Source organism: Dunckerocampus dactyliophorus, chromosome 1 (genome assembly GCF_027744805.1).
Source record: "Dunckerocampus dactyliophorus isolate RoL2022-P2 chromosome 1, RoL_Ddac_1.1, whole genome shotgun sequence".
In the NCBI taxonomy this organism is placed as follows: Eukaryota; Metazoa; Chordata; class Actinopteri; order Syngnathiformes; family Syngnathidae; genus Dunckerocampus; species Dunckerocampus dactyliophorus.
Genome location: NC_072819.1, coordinates 31,041,015 through 31,060,748, shown reverse-complemented (window position 1 = coordinate 31,060,748; position 19,734 = coordinate 31,041,015). Strand labels below are relative to the sequence as shown.

The 19,734-nt window shown below is 41.3% G+C and overlaps 1 protein-coding gene across 3 annotated transcripts in view; it reads right to left on the bottom strand.

Annotated features, from left to right (window-relative positions):
- LOC129185032 (adenylate cyclase type 6-like) overlaps positions 1-19,734 on the bottom strand; it is a 63,902-nt gene that overhangs the window by 11,447 nt on the left and 32,721 nt on the right. For 2 of the 3 annotated variants that reach the window (XM_054781708.1, XM_054781876.1), the window contains 14 exons: positions 11,540-11,689; positions 11,085-11,206; positions 9,279-9,390; positions 8,912-9,039; positions 8,609-8,767; positions 8,366-8,507; positions 5,922-6,050; positions 3,681-3,709; positions 3,308-3,455; positions 3,107-3,204; positions 2,913-3,000; positions 2,663-2,779; positions 1,958-2,107; positions 1,668-1,843 (listed from right to left, as the gene is read on the bottom strand). In XM_054781708.1, the coding sequence (XP_054637683.1) occupies positions 1,668-1,843; positions 1,958-2,107; positions 2,663-2,779; positions 2,913-3,000; positions 3,107-3,204; positions 3,308-3,455; positions 3,681-3,709; positions 5,922-6,050; positions 8,366-8,507; positions 8,609-8,767; positions 8,912-9,039; positions 9,279-9,390; positions 11,085-11,206; positions 11,540-11,689 (1,748 nt within the window). The remainder of the gene's footprint in view (positions 1-1,667; positions 1,844-1,957; positions 2,108-2,662; positions 2,780-2,912; positions 3,001-3,106; positions 3,205-3,307; positions 3,456-3,680; positions 3,710-5,921; positions 6,051-8,365; positions 8,508-8,608; positions 8,768-8,911; positions 9,040-9,278; positions 9,391-11,084; positions 11,207-11,539; positions 11,690-19,734) is intronic. The other variant, XM_054781792.1, reaches the window with a different exon arrangement.

The following is a 19,734-nucleotide window of genomic DNA, read 5'->3' as shown; positions in this document are numbered from 1 at the left end:
CTACTACTTATCATTTATGTTGTCCTATTGGTATGCAATGACACATAGATTGCAGGAGATTAAGTTTGTTTAGGCTAAAAGAACTACAGATCCCATGATGCTGAGAGTGCAGATTCAGGAAGTAGTGACGCTAATATCACATTTTGAAGTCTTATGCACCGATCGTGTTTTGATCTGACCAATGTTATTTTATAAGATCTGACAAATCTTAAGTAAGTTTTATCAAGTGTACAATTACTACAGCCTCCGCTTGTCTGCCTGGACTGCTTGGACCATGGCAGCTGTTGAACTCCGATGAAAAAAAGGGTCTCACATCTCACCCACCACAACTAACGAGTGACGCTTGGAACACCAAGTGGACGTAGGATTGCAAGGTTTATAGTGCACAAAGCACTTAATGTGCGGTTTTAATCCTGCCTCGAGCACTGCCACTTCCATATGTTCCGTATGTTGCAACGTGGACACCTGCGGCTTATGTGTCACCTATTTAAACGTATATATGTCCTGGGTATGACAATAACCTGCAGCCGCTGGGAAGGCTCTGGTTTGGGAATTCAGGAGTTTTGGTGAATGTGGGGCTACCCCTTAGTTCCCAGTCATCCCAGGTCCACTCTGGCCCAGAGTGGTAGCACCTACTAAGGCCCCGGCTATGGGCAAATAGCATTAAGCCGGAGTCCCAAAAGATGTCTGTAAGAAGGACTTGAAGGCCCTAGGCATCAACACATGCACATGGGATGTCATGGCTAAACATCCTGGAGACAGATATTTGATAACTGTCTCTGCAGCTTCGAAGAGTCACATGCCCAGCAACTGGAAGGCAAGTGAGAAATTTGAAGGGGTAGAAGAAGCTCCCCTCCATCACTATTCGTCTGTTTGCGGTGCCAGAAGAAGTGTCACTCTCACATCAGTCTTTTTAGTCATGACCGACGTTGTCACTGATAACTCAATTGACCTTCCTGGATATGTGGTTGCCAAAAAATTAATAGACCACCCTTGTTTCTTCAGTTTATTGATCCATTGTAATGCCTGGTACAACTAAAGGTACATTTGTTGGACAAATATAATGATGATAACAAATATAGCTCGTAAGAGTTGAATTTAAGAGCTGATATCTAGCAACTTCCATGGTTCTCTTGATAATAACCAAAATCACTTAAGATCTTACATGAATAGATAGCATTGTACTGCCAAAAAATGTAACTCTTATGAGCTATTTTTGTTGTCATTGTTATATTTGTCCAAACAAAGGTACCTTTAGTTGTATCAGGCATTAAAATAAACAAGAAACTGAAGAAACAAGGATGGTCTAATCATATTTTCCATGACTGTATATATGCAGGGTGCTTCAAAAAAATTTGTTATCATTTCGCAAGCTGATATCTAAGCGAATTCACGTTCAAATTTCTTCTCATTTTGGTTTGGTTTGGTTTGGTTTAATTTTATTTGAACATGCATGAAGGTTACAATGGAATACATGTCATGAATCATTTCACAGTTCCACATGTCCAAAAGGAGTAGGAAGAAGCAAAGCTTATTCGTCTTGTGAGTTGGGTGTCTGACACTCCTAGTATATACCGTTTCACAAGAGTACCAGTGATGCTATGCCAGAGTGGAAAACAACCACAGGCAGTACTAATCAAAGGTAAGGGTTAAGAGAGGTCACTTACAGCGTGTTAGCTTTGACCAGCAGGTCTGCGTTGTCAAACAGGACCACTTGAGGCCACTCCACCAGCAGGAGGAAGATGAACTGGATGAATAGCATCAGCGCCAACTTCCCTATGCTGCTAATGTGGAGGAAAACGGAGCAGGCCAGCAGGGTCAGTAGGACACTGTAGCTGAAATACTACAGGGGAGGAAGGAGGAAGGACTAGTCAAACTTTCTTGCTATAGCCTCAAGACAACACATGATGTGCAAACATGAAGCTGTGCTTTTGGGGTAAAAAGCTCCAGTACTGACTTCTGGCAAATGGCAGGGTATGACCTGGCCGGAACACAGAGTCAATCCATCCTTTGCCGACTTGGTCAGGTTGTGCAGCAAACATAGTGTCACTGACATGTTCAGCTTGTTCGCCACGCAGTCCTTCAGTTGACCTCTGCTGCAGGTAAACTAGCAGGAAAATAATTTACCGTCAGCAAAAACGTCAGCGAAGAGGAGAGCCACACTATAGTGATACTACTCACAAGTGCACAAGTTGTGTTTTTACAGGAGGCTATGTGTAAGATATGATCTGTACCACACACAATGATATCCTGGAGTACTGCTGTTAACATCAAGTTGCTAAGCAACCAACAGAAAAACACACAATATAGGAACTCTTAATCAGTGAGCTTTAAGGGGCTCTTGTTACTTTTGGACAAATTTAGGTTTCCAGGTGGTCATAATGGCCATAAAAACACAATGTTTTTTCAGAACAGTGTACAAATTCGTTGTAAAAACAAGAGAACATTCAGTCAAAATTGGTCAATATGGACAACACGTGATGACAGACTGAATGCAATTAATTATAGCTTTAACTCTAATCAAACTGCATCTGAAGGTGCATTGGATACATTTCAAAAGTGGCAAGATGGTGCCATAATGTCTATAAATGTATTGATATGTCTCATTTGAATGAGTCAAATCTGTTATATGATATGACCCTCACAAAGCTGCAGCCCGTACCATGTTAGCGAAGGAAGAAACGAAGAGGAGGAGGATGGTGACGACGCCCACCAGTGTACTGTTTGCACGAGACTGAACTATTTTCCTGGTTACTGTCTGCAACACAGCTGGGAAGAGCTTTAACACAAAAGGCAAGGGGAAAAAAGAGAGTTAACACCATATTAGTGATGCTAGATGTCATCATGACTGAATGGTTTTAATTTGAGCATATGCACGAATTATAAGAGTTCTGAAGACCTTGGCTCCTTACTTTGATGCAGGAGTAGATGGAACAGATGAAGAGGATGCTGGTTAGAAGGATGAAGATGCTAATGTACAAACCAAGCATAAGCGGTGTTCTGCGGAAGAGGGGAAAAGGATCATTAGGGTGTTTAACTGTCATTAACCCCTCATCAACTAATCAACATGCACATTTCCTGCCCACAGTTCAGGAGGACTACTTACATTTCAAAAACTATCATCTGAATGGCACAGATGCAACAGAAAACTAGGAGTGTGCAGGCCACATAACCTCCAAAGCCATCATCAACCTTTTTGGAGTACTGACAATAAAAAATCAATGTGAGATTAGTTGCTCAGCAGAGGAAATCATTGCTTTTGTGGAACCAAAGAGGACTTTCAGATAAGCTCTCATCACACACTGACTTTTTTTTCGAGCTCAGCAGTTTGAAAAGTGAGGAAGAACTTCTTGACGTGGTCCTTCCGTAGCTGGTCTATGCTGCGAGCGTCTATGGCTCTTCCGAGGAACTCGTCCACCTCATCTTCAGGGTTCAAGGCCTCTTGAATGCAGCGACTACAAGGTAGACAGAACATTAGGTCACATGTGGTGGTCGTTGTTTTTGTCTGGGTCGGTCTGTGATGTGATGGGTAAGATGACTCACAGCTAATATGGCATTTGTGCCCGGTGGGATCTGACTAAATAAAACCAACAGTGTGCTCTGAAGTGACACTGAGACAGTAACAATCTGCTGATCAACCACTCCTGACAAAAGCAACTCTTCACAACAGAAACACTCACTTGTCCTTGCTGGATGCTTCATCGATGCCCTGAAAAGAAAAACAGCGAGAGTGAGAAGAGAGTGAAAAGGAAGATTATCATGTTGCGGCTCCAGTGCAGCTGAAAAACAGACAGTGGCAAAGGCATCTGCACAGTTAATCCTCAAGAGCCAGACTGACATTTTAATTCTTGCTTGGAGGCTCCCAATTACACCCTCTTTGCCTCAAGGGTTCAAACCCTCTGAGATGCAGAGGACAAGAGGAGGAGAAGGGAATGATACTTCTTAATAATGACATAGATCACAAGATGCAGCCTCATCACATTAGCTTCACTAGTAAATGATGTGTTGGGAGTTGCTGCTGTAATGTTACAGTCATTTCATAGTCCAAGTCATTTTAGCTCAGTTGCTTCTACTCCTTTCAGCTTCATCTCTTGGAGCCAAAATTGTAATTTTTTGGCAAAGATTTTGCCAATCTTTGAGCATCAAAAAAATGACATCATGTTGCAGTGAGGCAAGAAATATAATGTTTCAATGCATTTTTGCACCACAACAGGCCCGGATACATTGCATAGTCTTAGTGAGCAACGAGCTAAATATCCTGTATTTCCTCAAACCTTGGCCTCCCCACACTAATACCCGCTATGCTCAAATAAATCACTGGGTGCGGCGTTCACTTGGATAAATACATGCCACACATTTGAACCTCAAATTATTTACATAACATATTATGTTACATTGTCTCATGAGAACAGGGCAGCCAGAAGATTGAAGATTATGAACCATGGCATCACTACTATGAATGATAATACACGTAATATAGAAGTGTCAGTGTGCATGGCATTATTGGAACCACACGTTTAGTTCTTAACGCACACGACAGATCTTGCAATCATACCTACCTTGGTGTTTCCAGCGTCAGCGAGTGACGTTAGGCTCTTTTTTTCCATCAGGGTTGAACAGCTGTCGCCAAGAAAGAAGCTATAGTAATTCTACATTTGATCAAAGTGAAGATGCACTGGTATTTATGCCGCACCCACTAAATTTAGAGAAAAAAACAGATTTTTACATATATGAACCGCACCAGACTATAACCCACGCATGTCCATGTCATAAAATGGCATATTGTACCGCACACGAGTCTGTAAGGACCAGGCAGTTCTTTATTTGACAGAAGCCAATCATGAGCCATGAAAAAACTCATGACAAGCTTGTCAACTCATTGGAAATTGCAGGAGGTCATTACTCAATACAACTAACTCACAGTGTCATCTTATAAAGAACGCTAAAATCATCAGTATTTCCAGGAGGCTAGTGGGAACGTTGCTCCAAGTGGTGAAGATGGCTTCACGAAGGGCATCAACTGTCTGGAACTGATGGCCATTTTTATAAACTTCCCTTGCCATCCATCCCCAAATGTTCTCTATGGGATTTAAATGAGGGGAACATGCAGGATGGTCCAAAAGAGTGATGTTATTTTCCCTGAAGAAGTCCTTGGTCAAGCGAGCATTGTGAACTGCAGCGTTGTCCTGTTGAAAAACCCAGCTGTTACCACACAGACGAGGGCCCTCAGTCATGAGGGATGCCTGCTGCAACATCTGCACGTAAGCAGCCGCCGTTTGACGACCCTGCTGCTGATTTTTTTGGGTCTACCACTTGACTTTTTTGTTCCATAATGCTCAGGATCAGGAAAATGTAGAATGACTGATTTACTGCACCCAACCTCAGCAGCAATGGCACTCTGCGAGAGGCCTTGCGTATGCAGCTCGACAATCCGATCACGTTCAAAAAGAGAAAGCTTCTTAGCTTTAGCCATCAGGAGGGCATGACAGTGTGAATGCCTGACAGAAAATGAACATTTTGAGCAGATTTTGACTTTTATAGCCTGTGGTCTTAAACTTTTGATCAACTGATACACAGCCTATTTCAGTTTAATTGTTATTTTCAATAAATTACTTTTTCAAAATGCTTTTCGTCTCCCGCCCCCTTCTTGTTTTTGGATATTGTAGCTCTACTTAAAACCTCATTAAGATCCAAATGTGCAACATACAAATTCTAGTAAATTTTCAACTGGTCTTAAGATTTTGATCAGGAGTGAATATAATTATTTTTTAGCTCTTCTAACTAATGGTGTAATGAGTAATTTGGTTAATTAAAGTTTAGCATGGTTTTGGCAACTTTCTGGAAATGTCAGAAATGCATAAAAAGACCACAGACTTCACTTTCTTATCATGACATTCATGTGACTTTAAATAGTGTCTCACCATCTGCCTGAAGACTTTGGACTCCTTGGTTCTGGAGAAAGATCTATCAGGCACCCAGCGTGGCATTAAGCCCTCTGCAGAATTTGCACGCGCTCGCTGCATTTTAGCCATCATGGCTTTCTCTTCTTTCTGGAGAACAAACAAACCAAAAAGAGCACCAAGTGAATTTTTAGAGACAAACTTAGTTCTTGAATGCAGCACTACTGTAGTGGGATGTTCTGTGTGCACCAGCGTTGTTTTTGGCAACCATTTTATTTTTAGTCTTCGGACAAAAATGCTTCTTGTTTTAGTCACATTTCAGTCAGTTCCGTATGTTATAGTTTTAGTCGACAAAAACTTCTTAGTCTAGTTCTTAGTCTAGTTTTAGTAAAAAAAAAATAATTATGTCTAAGTATTGGAAATTGGATGAGGAAAAAAACAAAGAGGAGATACAATTACTCTGTCTCTGTGTACAAAGTACACCTGTAAAGTTCTACAGGAGAATACAAATTGAAATGTAGGTATAGCATATCTTAAAAAAACATCACATACACGCGTGTGTATGTATTGTATATATATTACATATGCATATCTACGTATCTGTACTACGTATCAGATCCATCTATGTATGCATCTGTACTGTTGAGTTTGTTTTGCGTATGTGTCCCAAGTGTCCCAACTTCATTGTAATCGCACCATGGTAGGGGCTACATGACGTCACTGACGTACCCTTGTGGCTTATAGCCCAAAGACGCTACTACCTATGATAACAAAGCACATAAACTCCTCCTGTTTAGCAACGTGCTGACACAACATAAACACATAGAGAGATGGCCACGCTGTCAGTGAATGTAAACACGGAAAAAACATGATGCTAAAATGATGTGTTCATTTAAAAACATGGGGAAGAGCAACAGGTCTGAAATGCTACATTGCCCTCCATATCCATGTTTCAACATTACACTTGCTGTCCACTCAAAAATCCCCACATGCTCTACAGTCACGTAACAGTAACACGCACATACACTAATAAATTGATGTTAGCAAAACAAAGCTAACTTTAGCTTAAAGTATGTTTGCGCCAGGACTTACGTGGAAAGCTTTAGGCTTACTATGAAATTTATCACAAGCCAATTGTTGAGTCACATTGTAGGTACTGTAAAGGCGCACCCACTCAATTTAGAGAGAAAACAGATTTGTACATATATAAGCTGCACCGGACTATAAACCACATATATCCACTACATAAAATGCCATATTGTGGCAAGTCCGTGAGAACCAGGTAGCTCTTTTTCTATTTGACAAGAGACAGTCACAACACTCACAACAAGCTGTCAACCATTAGAAATCGCAGGAGGTCATTACTCAACATAACAGTCTGAGTCAAAGTGTCATCTTAGAAAGAACACTAAAATCATCACACAGCGCTTGAACACTCAAAAGGTAGGTAGGGAATATACAAGACCAATACGAGTTTAGAATGAACAACAACAACTATTTTAACTTCTTCCCATCATGCATTGTTTCCCAGCAAGGCAGTTCACTGGCCATGGCTGCTGGGGTGCTGCAATGATTCATTCAGCTGCCTGTGTCTACCAGAGGGAGCTCCAGAGGGAGGTATGATCAGCTCCCTTTATATCTATGTCATGATTGGCTCCTCTGGAGCTGCCTCTGGTGGACACAGGCAGCTGAATGAATCATTGCAGCGCCCCGGCAGCCATGTCCAATGAACTTGTATATTTCTTAGCTACCTTTTGAGTTAACTTATTGATGATGATTTTACCATTCTTTCTAAAATGACACTGTGAGTCAGACTTTTGTTTTGAGTAATGACCTCCTGTGATTTCCGATGGGTTGACAAGCTCGTCTTAAGTTTCCTTATAGCTTGTGATTGGCTCCTGCCAAAGAAAGGGCTACCGTTTTCTCACTGACTCGTGAGCGGCACAGAATTTAAATGATTAGTTGTCATTCTGAAGTAAGGAAGATGCCATGAGATTAGAACATAGTCTTAAATTGGCCGCACTGCTGCATAAACTGCAGGGTTCAAAGTTTAAGAAAACAGTATATACACCGGTAATTACGGTATATGATATGTTAACACAACTTGTTGTGTGATGAGCCTTCAGCTGCTGCTTGAGATTGCAGCCACGTTTACCGCCGTCTCTCTGCACAATGCATTCAGTTTTTCTTTTTCGAATGGATTAGATTTTAAAAATCAGTGCGTCGTCGTGCATGCACCTAAAGTGCTCCTGTTGCCCATGTCACCGGCCACCGGCGTGCTTAGCAGGAAGTGTGCTGAATGCTAAGCTAGGAAGCATTGCTACTTTTTTTACGTAAATTTTTCGGCCAGTCTCGTCTCGTTAACGAAAACTCACTCACGACTCGTCACGTTGTAGTCATGAAAAAAAGCTTTGTCAACTATGTTATCGTCATCGTTGACAAAAACAACACTGGTGTGCACTGACCCTCTTTTGGCTGCAGCCCAACACCAAAAACGTTTCAATGTTGTTCTCCTTCAAGTAGGCATTCCTCTCTCCTCCAAATCCTGGCTCCACTTCATAGTCCTCATTTAGATATTGAAGAGTAGCTTTGGTGATGTGGATGCGCCTGTCACACACATATACACACACACACATGCTATGTTAGGAACCAAACGGCCTATGGCCGCTTATATCAGTAAAAGAGCAGGTGGGGTGGAAAGAACTAACCCGGCCTTCCCACCAGCCTCCATTTGGTTGGCAAGCGTCACGTCATTGGACCAGACGTCAAACTGCCACTTGCGCAGACCCAGCACGCCGCAGTGAACACGCCCGCTGTGGATGCCCACCCGCATGTTCACATTGACTCCTGTCACCTCTCTCACCAGCCTGCAGACACGCACACACACATGTCAAAAACTAGAGTCACCTTCAGCCTTACACTTCCATCCACTTAACATTCGCTGGAAAACCACGACTCCCTGATTAAGAGTGTGTTTTGGTGTTGCGAGTCCTTGTGAGTGTGTGACATACGAGATAGCTTCAATCATGTCCACTCCCATCTCCACGCAACAATGGGCGTGGTCGGCCCGAGGCTCAGGCAGCCCTGACACACAGTAGTAGCAGTCCCCCAGGATTTTGATGCGTAGGCAGTGGTTCTCCTGTACAACAAGGACATACACTCAATTAGCACTAATGCACAGCATGCTCATGTCAAATACATATACAGTAGACCCTTGTATGCATGACTGAGATGACTCATCAGCCTCAGCATAGTCTAATGGATGTGTTACACAATGCTTTGGTAACACCCCCCCCCGCCACACACACACCATCCACTTTCATAAGAAGTACATCATCACATGATCACAGTTGTTGTTAAAAGGAGGTCAGGACCCACCGAAGCAAGCTTATCGAAGCGGGCGAATAGCTCATTGAGCGTCATGACCAGCTCCTGGGCTGTGCACTGAGACGCCAGGCTGGTGAAGCCCTCGATGTCTGCAAACAATATGCTGCAGGTGGGGGGTGTTGGAGGGTACCCAAAATAGACAGAAACAACAAGACAAAACATGACATCATCATCCGACTCTCATCATCTGGGCCAATGTAGGTCACCTCCTCCAGCCCTTCACTATGAGAAACATCTCGCCACCCCCTGTATACATGCCATTCATTGCTAACTGTTGATACGAATGACAGGCGAGGGAAAACACACACACTGATTTCCAATTAAGGACATCACATGTCGCTTTTGGTCCCCTGAGATTATACAGTGGGGCAAAACCGGCCCAAAAAAGCAGCCCAGACAGTTGGGGATCATGGGGCATTTGTGTGTGTATTGTTATTTTATGTATCAACGCTCTCCAAATAGTTACCATTCAGGTTTAGACTGATCAACAAGACATACGTTTTCATTTTTTCATTTTTTTCATATTTTCATTTGCTGCATTAATACACATAGTCCAAAATGTGTAGAGGATGAGTTTCCAAGCGGGCATGTTTTGTTGTAAACGACAGGAGTGACAGTGACATTTTACCATATCACTCTGCCTTCTAGAAGCGGTACGCAAATGCTTGCTTTCGTCAACAAACATGCACTGGAATGGTGGTGGTACCGTTTGTGGGTGGTAGTAGTGATGATGACGATTGTCAGACTGTTGTAATTTATTTTGAGGTACTTTTTTTTCTCTTTCTTTTTTTGCTTGTCACTGTAGGTTTGATTCTTTGAAAGAAAAAAGTTATTGTCATTGTCATTGTTGTTATTATGGTTTGTTGCTGATTGTTATGGTTGTGATTGTGTTCTTGATCATCATTATCATTGTCGTTGTTTTGACTGCTTTTGTTTGTGTTTTTTGGTGGTGTGTTTGGTGTGTCTTCTCTTTTTTTTGTCTCTTCGGGTATTGTGGAGCTGGACTGGGGCAGAGCTGGGGTTGTTGTTTCTTTTTCTATCGTTTGTTAATTAAATAAATAATTACAAAATATATATATATATATATATATATATATTCACTGGAATGATACGACAGCACGCAATCATATAGCTTCTATTTAAAAGGAATGTGCTATGCAAAAATAAAAAAACCCTACATTTTTAATATTTGAATAAAAATGGGTAAAGGTTCATAGTGAGGAATGCAGTGTCCATTTTAAACACACACTTGGGTTACCGACACCGTTCCCTTTGGTTCCTATTATTTAGTTACATTTGGACAAGTCACTGTTCCTTTAGTGTACACCTTTGTGCAACAGACTGTTTCACAAAGTGCACCACATGCAAATGCTGTATATGGGTCACCGGAGAGGAGATGAGGCTTTCGATCTTGTTTTCTTTGTTCCCTACCGCCAATCGGTACAAGAAACACACCAACAGGGATAAATGGTCGACTAATGGACGGAGATTTGCTGTTGCCTATAAGGGCTGAGTCATTTCCACTCACATGGGGTGAAACCCAGTGGTGAGGGCTGGAACGGGGGGTGTGCAATCTTGAGGTCTGCCTCCAATAATTTACTGGAGAAAGCACAGCAGTGTAATAGTCCTGTCAATGTATAAACAATGACATGCATAATACATGCTGTCAGGGAAATAGCTGCTGGAGTGACTGTGTAACTGACACATCAGTCAGTGGGGTCAGTGCCATGAGCGATGTCTGTGACAGCAAAGTTGACAACACAGCCGACCTCTTTTGCGTGTGTGTGCTTGGTTTACCTAACATTGTCATGTTTTTGGATGTAGATCTTGTGGAACATCATATCTTCCTTCTTGGCATTGATATCAGCCTTCATCTCCATGGCAACATGCCTCGGAAGCACTGACAGTAGTAAGCGCTCCTGAGAGAGATAGTGAAAGAGGGAGAAAAACACAGAGAGAAATTAAAGCGAGACCAACAGTGAGAGAGGCAGTCCATTTATTTAGTCACGTTTCTGTTGTTAGAATGGGCAATGAGTCACGCTGCCTGGTTGGCATCTGCGTGGGAATGTGTTAGTCAAGAGTGGGGACGTGTTACACTTCTAAACATATTGTTGACCTTGGTAAACTGAGACAAACAACTGAGACAGGAAAATTGAGCCAGCATGTGTTGCTGTGTTGCATGCATTTTCCCAACAGAGGGGCCCTGTCTCATTACCTCCAATAGGTGCTCGCGTGCTTGTGTGTGTGCGTACCTGCTGCTGGTTTTCTCTCTGCAGGTGAATTCTGGCCTGGATGTAGCCTCTGGTCTCCTGGAAGGCTTGTCTCTGGGAGACCTCAGCAGGGTAGTGGGTACAGATCCCGATCATGTTAGTGCAAAGAAAGATGACAATGTTGGCTCTTATCTGAAAACATGCAGCACACGACAGAGGAAAATGTCACAACATGGGAATATGATGACCTCTGCCGAGCTTGTGTCAGATTAATAAACATACAAATGAGGGGGACATGTAATATGATCTGATTGGAGATGGTGATGTTACTGTGGCTAGTGGTTTGTTCTGCTTAGAACAATTATGTAAACAATTGTATGACAACAGGAGGACATTTCCCATAGCTTTGTACACTGATGTGAACTACTTGTATTAAGCTATTGACTATTAAGCTCAGTGCAAGGAATATTGTGCACTCACCAGTCACAACATCTGTTACACCTGCACCGATCTCACCAACTGTGTCTTTAAATTAAATTGTACCTTTATGAGGATAATAAGCTTTTTTATTTTATTTTTTTATTTAAATTCCAACTGTATTAATTAAACAATTTGTAGCAGTGATGTAGAACTGCACTGTATTATACCGGAAGTTCTGGTGTCACTAAATGAAGTGTAAAATATATTAAAAACAACTCTAAGTATAATCCATGCACAGTTTCTGATATCTCATTAGATTGTGCAGTTGTACCCAATACAGCAGCAGACAAATGTAAGAAATGTACTAAAAATGCAATAATAATGGTAAATTCATTAAATTCATGACTGCTGTATCAGCACTAAGCATTATTATCATAATACATTACAGTTGAGCGTAAAATATTCACACAGTAGAAACATTTTGAATGCACAAGTTAAACTATTGGTTGAATGGTTATGTTTAAGCAGAAAATGGCATGCAAAGTATGCTATGGTATGGTACGTTTATTTGTTTTAGACATGCGTAACAAGTTACATAAACAAACATCACATGGTTACGTTTTCACAATTCACAAGAAGTAGGAAGAAGCCGAGCTTATATTTAATCCTACACCTACACATGTCTATTGCTGATAATTTATTCACACTATAACTTTTACTTGTTGACACTTACAATATTTCACTTTCCGACATTTGTCATTTATATTTTTTTCCCCACTTCCTGTATAAAATTAATGATGTTTAAAAAAAATCAAGAACCAATAGGAGTTAAAATAATGACATTATAAACCTTGCGCAATATTAAGGGAATAAATACAATTTGAAAAATGAACAATTGGGAATAAATTGTTATAATAAAAAGGAATACATTTGTATTAGTAAAACATTACATAAAAAAATAAAACTGGGATAGGCTCCAGCATGCCCCCGCGACCCTAATGAGGAGAAGCGGTATAGAAAATCTCAAACAAACTCTCAGATAAGCTCCTCACACTTGGCCTGTCACCTTCCCTCTGTAACTGGGTGTTTAACTTTCACACAGGCAGGCCCCAGTCAGTCAGAGTCCACAATCGCACATCCAGCTCAAGAATTGTGAGCACTGGGACCCCACAGGGGTGTGTGCTGAGTCCGCTCCTCTACACGCTCTTCACCCATGATTGCGTGGTCTCCCACAACAACACCAGCATCATTAAATTTGACACTACAGTCATCGGCCTGCTCACTGGTGATGTTGAAACGTTATACAGAAGAGAGGTGGCGGACCTCATAGCTTGGTGTCATGATAACAATCTCCATCTCAATACAGATAAGACTAAAGAGATGATCATCGACCCAAGAACAAGGGAAAAGGAGCCGCATAGACCCCTGTTTATTGATGAGACTGAGGTGGAGAGGGTGAAAACCTTCAAGTTTCTTGGCACACACATCAGCGAGGACCTCACCTGGTCTCACAACACCCAACCAATCATTAAGAAGTCCCAAAGGAGACTGTACTTCCTGAGAAGACTGAGGAAATTTGGCATGTCCACCACAATCCTTAGTTGCTTCTACAGATGCACTATCGAAAGTGTCCTTACCGCCTCCATCACTGTTTGGTACGGTAACTGTACAACACGTGATAGGAAGGCACTCCAGCGGGTGATCAAGACCTCACAGAACGTTGTTGGGGCAGCCCTCCCCTCACTGCAAGACATTTATAAATCTAGAGTCCTACGAAGAACAAACAACCGCATCAAGGACAGCACACATCCACAACACTCATTATTCACACTCCTACCGTCAGGCAGACGCTACAGGAGTTTGAAGTCCAGGACCACAAGCCTGGCAAACAGCATTTACCCACAAGCCATCAGGCTTCTCAACAAAACACTCACACACGCAACACACACTCATAGCACTTTATTTATTTATTTATTTATTGATTTATTCATTTGTATTAATGTCTCTTCTGTTGTTGTTGCTTAATTTATTGGTATTAATGTTTCTGATGTTCTTATTCATTTTTTGTGTTTTTCTTTCTTTTCGGGGGAGAATGAACAGAACAAGAATTTCATTGCATGGCAGAACTACCTGTTTTACTGTGCATATGACAATAAAAAAATAAAAAAAAACTCTTGAAAATGGATGGATGGATGTTGACTTCAAAGCTGCATCAAGTCTTTGTGTCTTTAATTTCGTTGTAGTCAATGTGATGTAATGTTCAATATTTGTTCAGTTCTTTGATGTCTTTGACAACAAGTAGTTTGGCTTCCTCCGGTCCTCCATTTGCAGTTAGTGCTTCAAGTGCCTTGGATTTTTCCCTGCTTCCTTAAGTCACGTGACTTCTTGGCGATGTCAGCACTGCGTTTTGTCAGATGCTCATTGATGTGGACATTTGTTTTTTTCAGCTTACTTCTCTCCCTCAGCAATCCTACCTTGTTTTTTCTGTCGTTGAACTTTCTGATGATGACAGGTGTTGTATTGTTATTCCTGCCAGACATCCACCCCCTTTGACTGCAGAAAGTTGGCCACCTGTTGCTCTTTTGGAGCAACACTGTGTCCTCCTCCGTTATCAGCTGCACTGGCATAAGACCTGCATGTTATGTACAGCCCAGTTACAATTACATTGTTCATGAGCGTCAACTGCTCCAAATCATCCACTCCATGCCGATCACAAAAGCTGATCACCTGTGGCTAGTTCTATTGCAGCCGGCAGCGATCCATGCATAGTGTAGTGTCTTGTCCTAACTAATGTCTTGGGCAGCGTGCTCCTCCCACTTTCCTTCAAAGTGCACAGGCGTGCCGAACAAAAACAATCATGTCTGCCATGTAGAACTCACCTACCAAAACATGCCACAAAAACTATCTTGCGGGGCTAGCACAATAAAAAGCTTTAATACGGCATTTGAAGAACAAATACTTGATGGACTATGGTGAGTTTTCGAGGCTCAGTCAAATGGCAGCTAATGCTGCCATGTGGACAATCTCCCGTATGTACGTGACAGTCAGATGGCTAAGATAATAAACCAAAAAATTATTGAATTTATCGGACGAGATGACCGGCCAAAACTCGATGTAGCGCATTCATCGCATTCAAAGATATGTATGACATGTAGTACACTGGTCACTAGGTGTCAGTAATGTCACTGTAATGTTGGGTTAGACACACACACGCACACACACACATACACACACACCAGACTTGGTTGCTGGAGCAACAGGGTTTTATTGCAGGTGCGAATTATCTCACAACAGGCACAATAATCCTGAATACAAATCCCTAATAAAAACACAGGCTACTGTAATCTACTGCAATCCACGGCAAGCTAAAACGCGACTCTGAACCCCAGACGTCACTTCCTGTTCGCCCGCCACTCTGCTCCACTAGGCAACACAACAAACACGAGCAAGAGTCTTATTTATGTCTTAAATGGCGTAGTTATTCTTGTTATGTCTACTATATTGGGGAATATAAGTGTAAAGGTGACTATAGGGATGTTAGGTCATGTCCACAGGGCTCTAATGATGGCAAAAACTTATTTAGAAGGCCGTAAACAAGTTTTCTATGCTAGCTACATAGAAATATAAAATGCTGCTTTGCGGAAATGCATTTATCACTGTCTGGTCTGGAACTAATTAACCATGTTAAAGGAGGGATTACTGTTTTAAAAAAATCAATATCTTTAAACAGAACATTTTACAGTGTTTTGCCACACAGTTTTTGTACTGGTTCTCATTAGACTGTGCAAGAGAACCTAATCTCACTCACTGACTGGAAATAATCACTACTATTCATTACTTTGATTTAGAAATGAGGTTAATCTAATTGTTGAATGTGATTTCACTGCATAGTTGTAACTGTGAAGAACAACATGTCAGACACTGGCAGCACCAAAGATAAATATGCAGAGAAACATAGCTTGGGTGAAACCTTAGATTCCCTAAATGGTGATAACATTCATGTCCATGCACATAGCCAGAATTTTTAGGGGAGTGGACACAATTTAGCGCAGTGCGACAGAAATATAAAGCAGGAAAGATTGTAATCAATGAATGAATGTTAAGAAACAGGCCAATATTGTTCCCAAAGTAGAACAATTTTGACAAATGATGGTGAGTGAAAAACAGCATTATGAATGACATTTAGCTTTGTGGGGTCATCAACTTTAAAAGCATTCCTCTGCTGTGCTGCTTTCAATGTGTGCTGTGTTTTTGGAGATGTGTCTGTTAGTGATTTTGCTTCACTCGTCCACAGCCAAAGCCTGCACATCAGAAACAGAGCCTTGAGCTGTGGACTTCCCCTCTCAAGCGCACACATGTATGTAAACACACACTCACACCCACACAGACACACAAACACACTGTGTCCCCTCCGTGCTCAGAAACACACTCTAGCCTGGGAAAGTCACTTGACCTATGACCAGAGCATGGAGTGTTTCCTCTGAAGATCATATCATCAATAATGAGAATAAGACATGCAAGCGTACACATACAGGACACTTTTCAATCTGTCTGAAAAGGAAATCTTATGCCTAACTTGAATGACTGTTTCAAACTCTAACAGTAACCACATTTCAAATAACAAATAATACACAAATAACTGCAAAACCACTGTCTGTTTGTGTACTTGTGTTTATCACGTGAGGCACGTGACTGCAGATTAGCATACAAACAACGCACGCATATTTATCCATGAAAATGTAAATGAAAATTGAATCCAGATGGATTTTAAACACTTCCGGACTAAGCTGTGTAAGAACTTGGGAACAGTTTCTGAGAGAATATTTACACTGTATACACAAGGAGTCGCCATTTGTTGCCACAACAAGGCAGAGACGATGTGACAACTTCCATTAGGAGGAAAACTAATTCCAGTATGTTTATTCCAAAAGACAGCTGCTGATGACCTCCATTTGCAACTAAAACAAATAGGCAACATAAACAGGGAGCATGCAAAAATAAATATACTGTTAGTTCTCAGCTGCAGAAGCCTTTTTATTGGCTGAATAGTCACATGATGCAAGTAGAGAGCAACAATAAATCACATCTAAGTTACATGTATTCTGTCAGGTCAGGTTTGGATACAATAAGCTGCTTTTCCTCCTTGATGTCAGGATGATGGAGAATGCTTGATGCCAACTGTCAGGCTGTTTTCAGGTGCAACATTTTTAGAGGTGTGAGATGCGTGGCATCAGGCTACACAACCTACCTAAAAACCATGTAGCTTTTTTTCCAAGACTGTCTAAGCGGCTATTATCTAAGTACAGTATTGAATTTGCGCAGCATGGGCACTCAATTAGCGTTTACCCAATTGTGTTTATAATTTATTGACAGAACAGGGTCGTCTGATCTAACCTGATCACACTGATCCCAAACAAATAGCTGGGAACACTGGGAGCCCGCTTAACTGCGTCAAGTAGCCTGTCTGAGACAGAGGGCCACCTGCACTTCCCAGAGAGGGCGATGCATTTGCTATACATTGAGCCAATTCGTAGGGATGTAATGATTAATTCACTACATCGATGCATCGATTTCTATTCCTCCGATCCAACTACTGTACATTGATCTGTGTTTAGCGAGTTTCCATTCCTGACGGCGTATATCGATCTAACATTGTTTAAAAAGGTAATCAATCAATTGAATCGATACTAGGAAATAAAGCATTGGATTTAAGCACGGCAGGCTTTATTTGGATGTGTGTTTTGTTCCATTTTTAATGATAAACCTTCGATAAAGACGATAAAGACGGTCCTCATCTTCGGTCATGGTCTTCTGGGTATGTGGTGGTCGTGGGAGTTGTAGTGGACCTTTGAAATACAGTTGATTCGCTTTTTCTTCTTTTGGTCACTTCATTCAGTATTCATATTTAATTCATATGTCTTTATTTGAAAATCCTTATAAGTGACATTTATGGAGACAATATGCAAAGTAGGGATGTTTCGGACGACTTTTGTCGAGAGCTTCCCGGTCTAGCAGCAGTGACGCTTAGTGATGTCATCATCCAGCACGGCGTGTCCAGGTCAGAACATACACTTACGTACGCAGAAGCAATTAATGGCGTGCACGTGCTTGTGCCTTAATTACTGCATTATTGCTGTAATTTTTGTTGACCGTTTATTCGTTTTGTCACACATTTACACTCAAGTTTTTTATGTATTCTTCTTTTGCGTGACTACGTTTCCTTACACTGCTGCACGCCATCTGCCATCACTTCACATGCAAAGTATCTGTTTGCTTTCCGGGTTTATCAAAACGTATTATCATAAACCCACCACACCATGGTATCCTGTTCAGTGTCTCTGTTAATTAAGCACGTCATCAAGACGGAGGGCCAATCCTGACCCTGTCAGCGGCAAAAGGTACAACGAGGCCGTTCTTTCAAACGACTGCTCTGATCAGGATGATTGTCAGCACAAAAAAGCCACTGCAGCCATCGGCCGTACAGGTGAGAAAGTTTCCACACCTAATTGAAGATACCATACCACATTCATTTGCTGAGGAATTTGCAAAGTGTCCCTCACCTTAGGGTGCAAAGTGCAGGTTTGGATTGCACTATTTAAAGTACTGTAAATAATTAATCACGGCAAGCTATACCAACCTCTCTCCACTCTAATTTTGTATTGCATTTTTAACTCATTTTTAACATTTTTGTACTCATTGATAATTTATTCTTAAGTATGTCAGCATTATTAATAATTTATACCGGATTCCCTTACAAAAAACAACGGGAATCTAGGAAACTTCACTGAATCGTTTTGGATCGTATCCTTCTAAATGAACCAAAATCGAACCAAAATGAACCATGACTCGTGATATTTCATATCACAAGATATTCGTGATATTCTCATATTTCAATCCAAGCCAACATGTCAGTCATTTTGGCAATGAGCGAGGAACGAGTTTAAATGTGCCTGAGTGGCTCCCAAGTTGAGGGTTTTGGAGCTGAGTTGGAAAATGTTTGCTAATGCAGTGATTTGTATGCATGTATTTGCAAATGCAATGCAAACACAGTGTCTATTGAAACTCACAGCATCAGTGGCAAAATACAGGCTGCATGTAGTCTGGTTCTGCATTGACAATAGTAGGACTAACTCTTGGATGACAATGTGACAAGCAACATACTAGGCTGATCACTAAGGTGAAAATAAAGCGCCGTTAAGCACGGTGAACTTCTTGTTTTGATGTTTGATTTTGATTTGATTTTGATTTGATTTGATTTTGATGTTTGATTTGAAGTTTGATGTGATTTTTTTGTGTCGATTGTGCTTTTGAGAAAGAAATACACAAACTCAACTGCTTGATCTTAGAGCTTGCTGCGTCCACAACCCCTGCCCCCCACAGCACACCAGCAAATCAATCACACCAGCCAATCACTCCATGAAAACAGACTTCTACATCTCGGCTCAAATCTCATCAGCAAAACCACATCTGGAGAATGTTCCAGCAAAGTCTCCTGACTGGATCGCAATTGCAAGTCTGGCTCTACATTTACTCAACTGCTTTTCAGTGCAGGAGTCCAAACATTGGCTTATAAGGTGCGGCTACTGTTAAGGTGCATAGCCTTTTGAGGAACAAAAGAAAGGAAGGGATGAAAAAAACGTTGTACTTGGCAAGCACAAAAAATCCATTCTGTCTTGCACAGGGATCAAACTAAACACATCTTCAGACAATGTTTCAATGATTATTGAGAGATGATACTTACAATGTCATGCTACTACCTAAGAAAATTAAATATAATTGAAATTTTCCTTGACAGAGAGATAGAAATTTATGTTCGT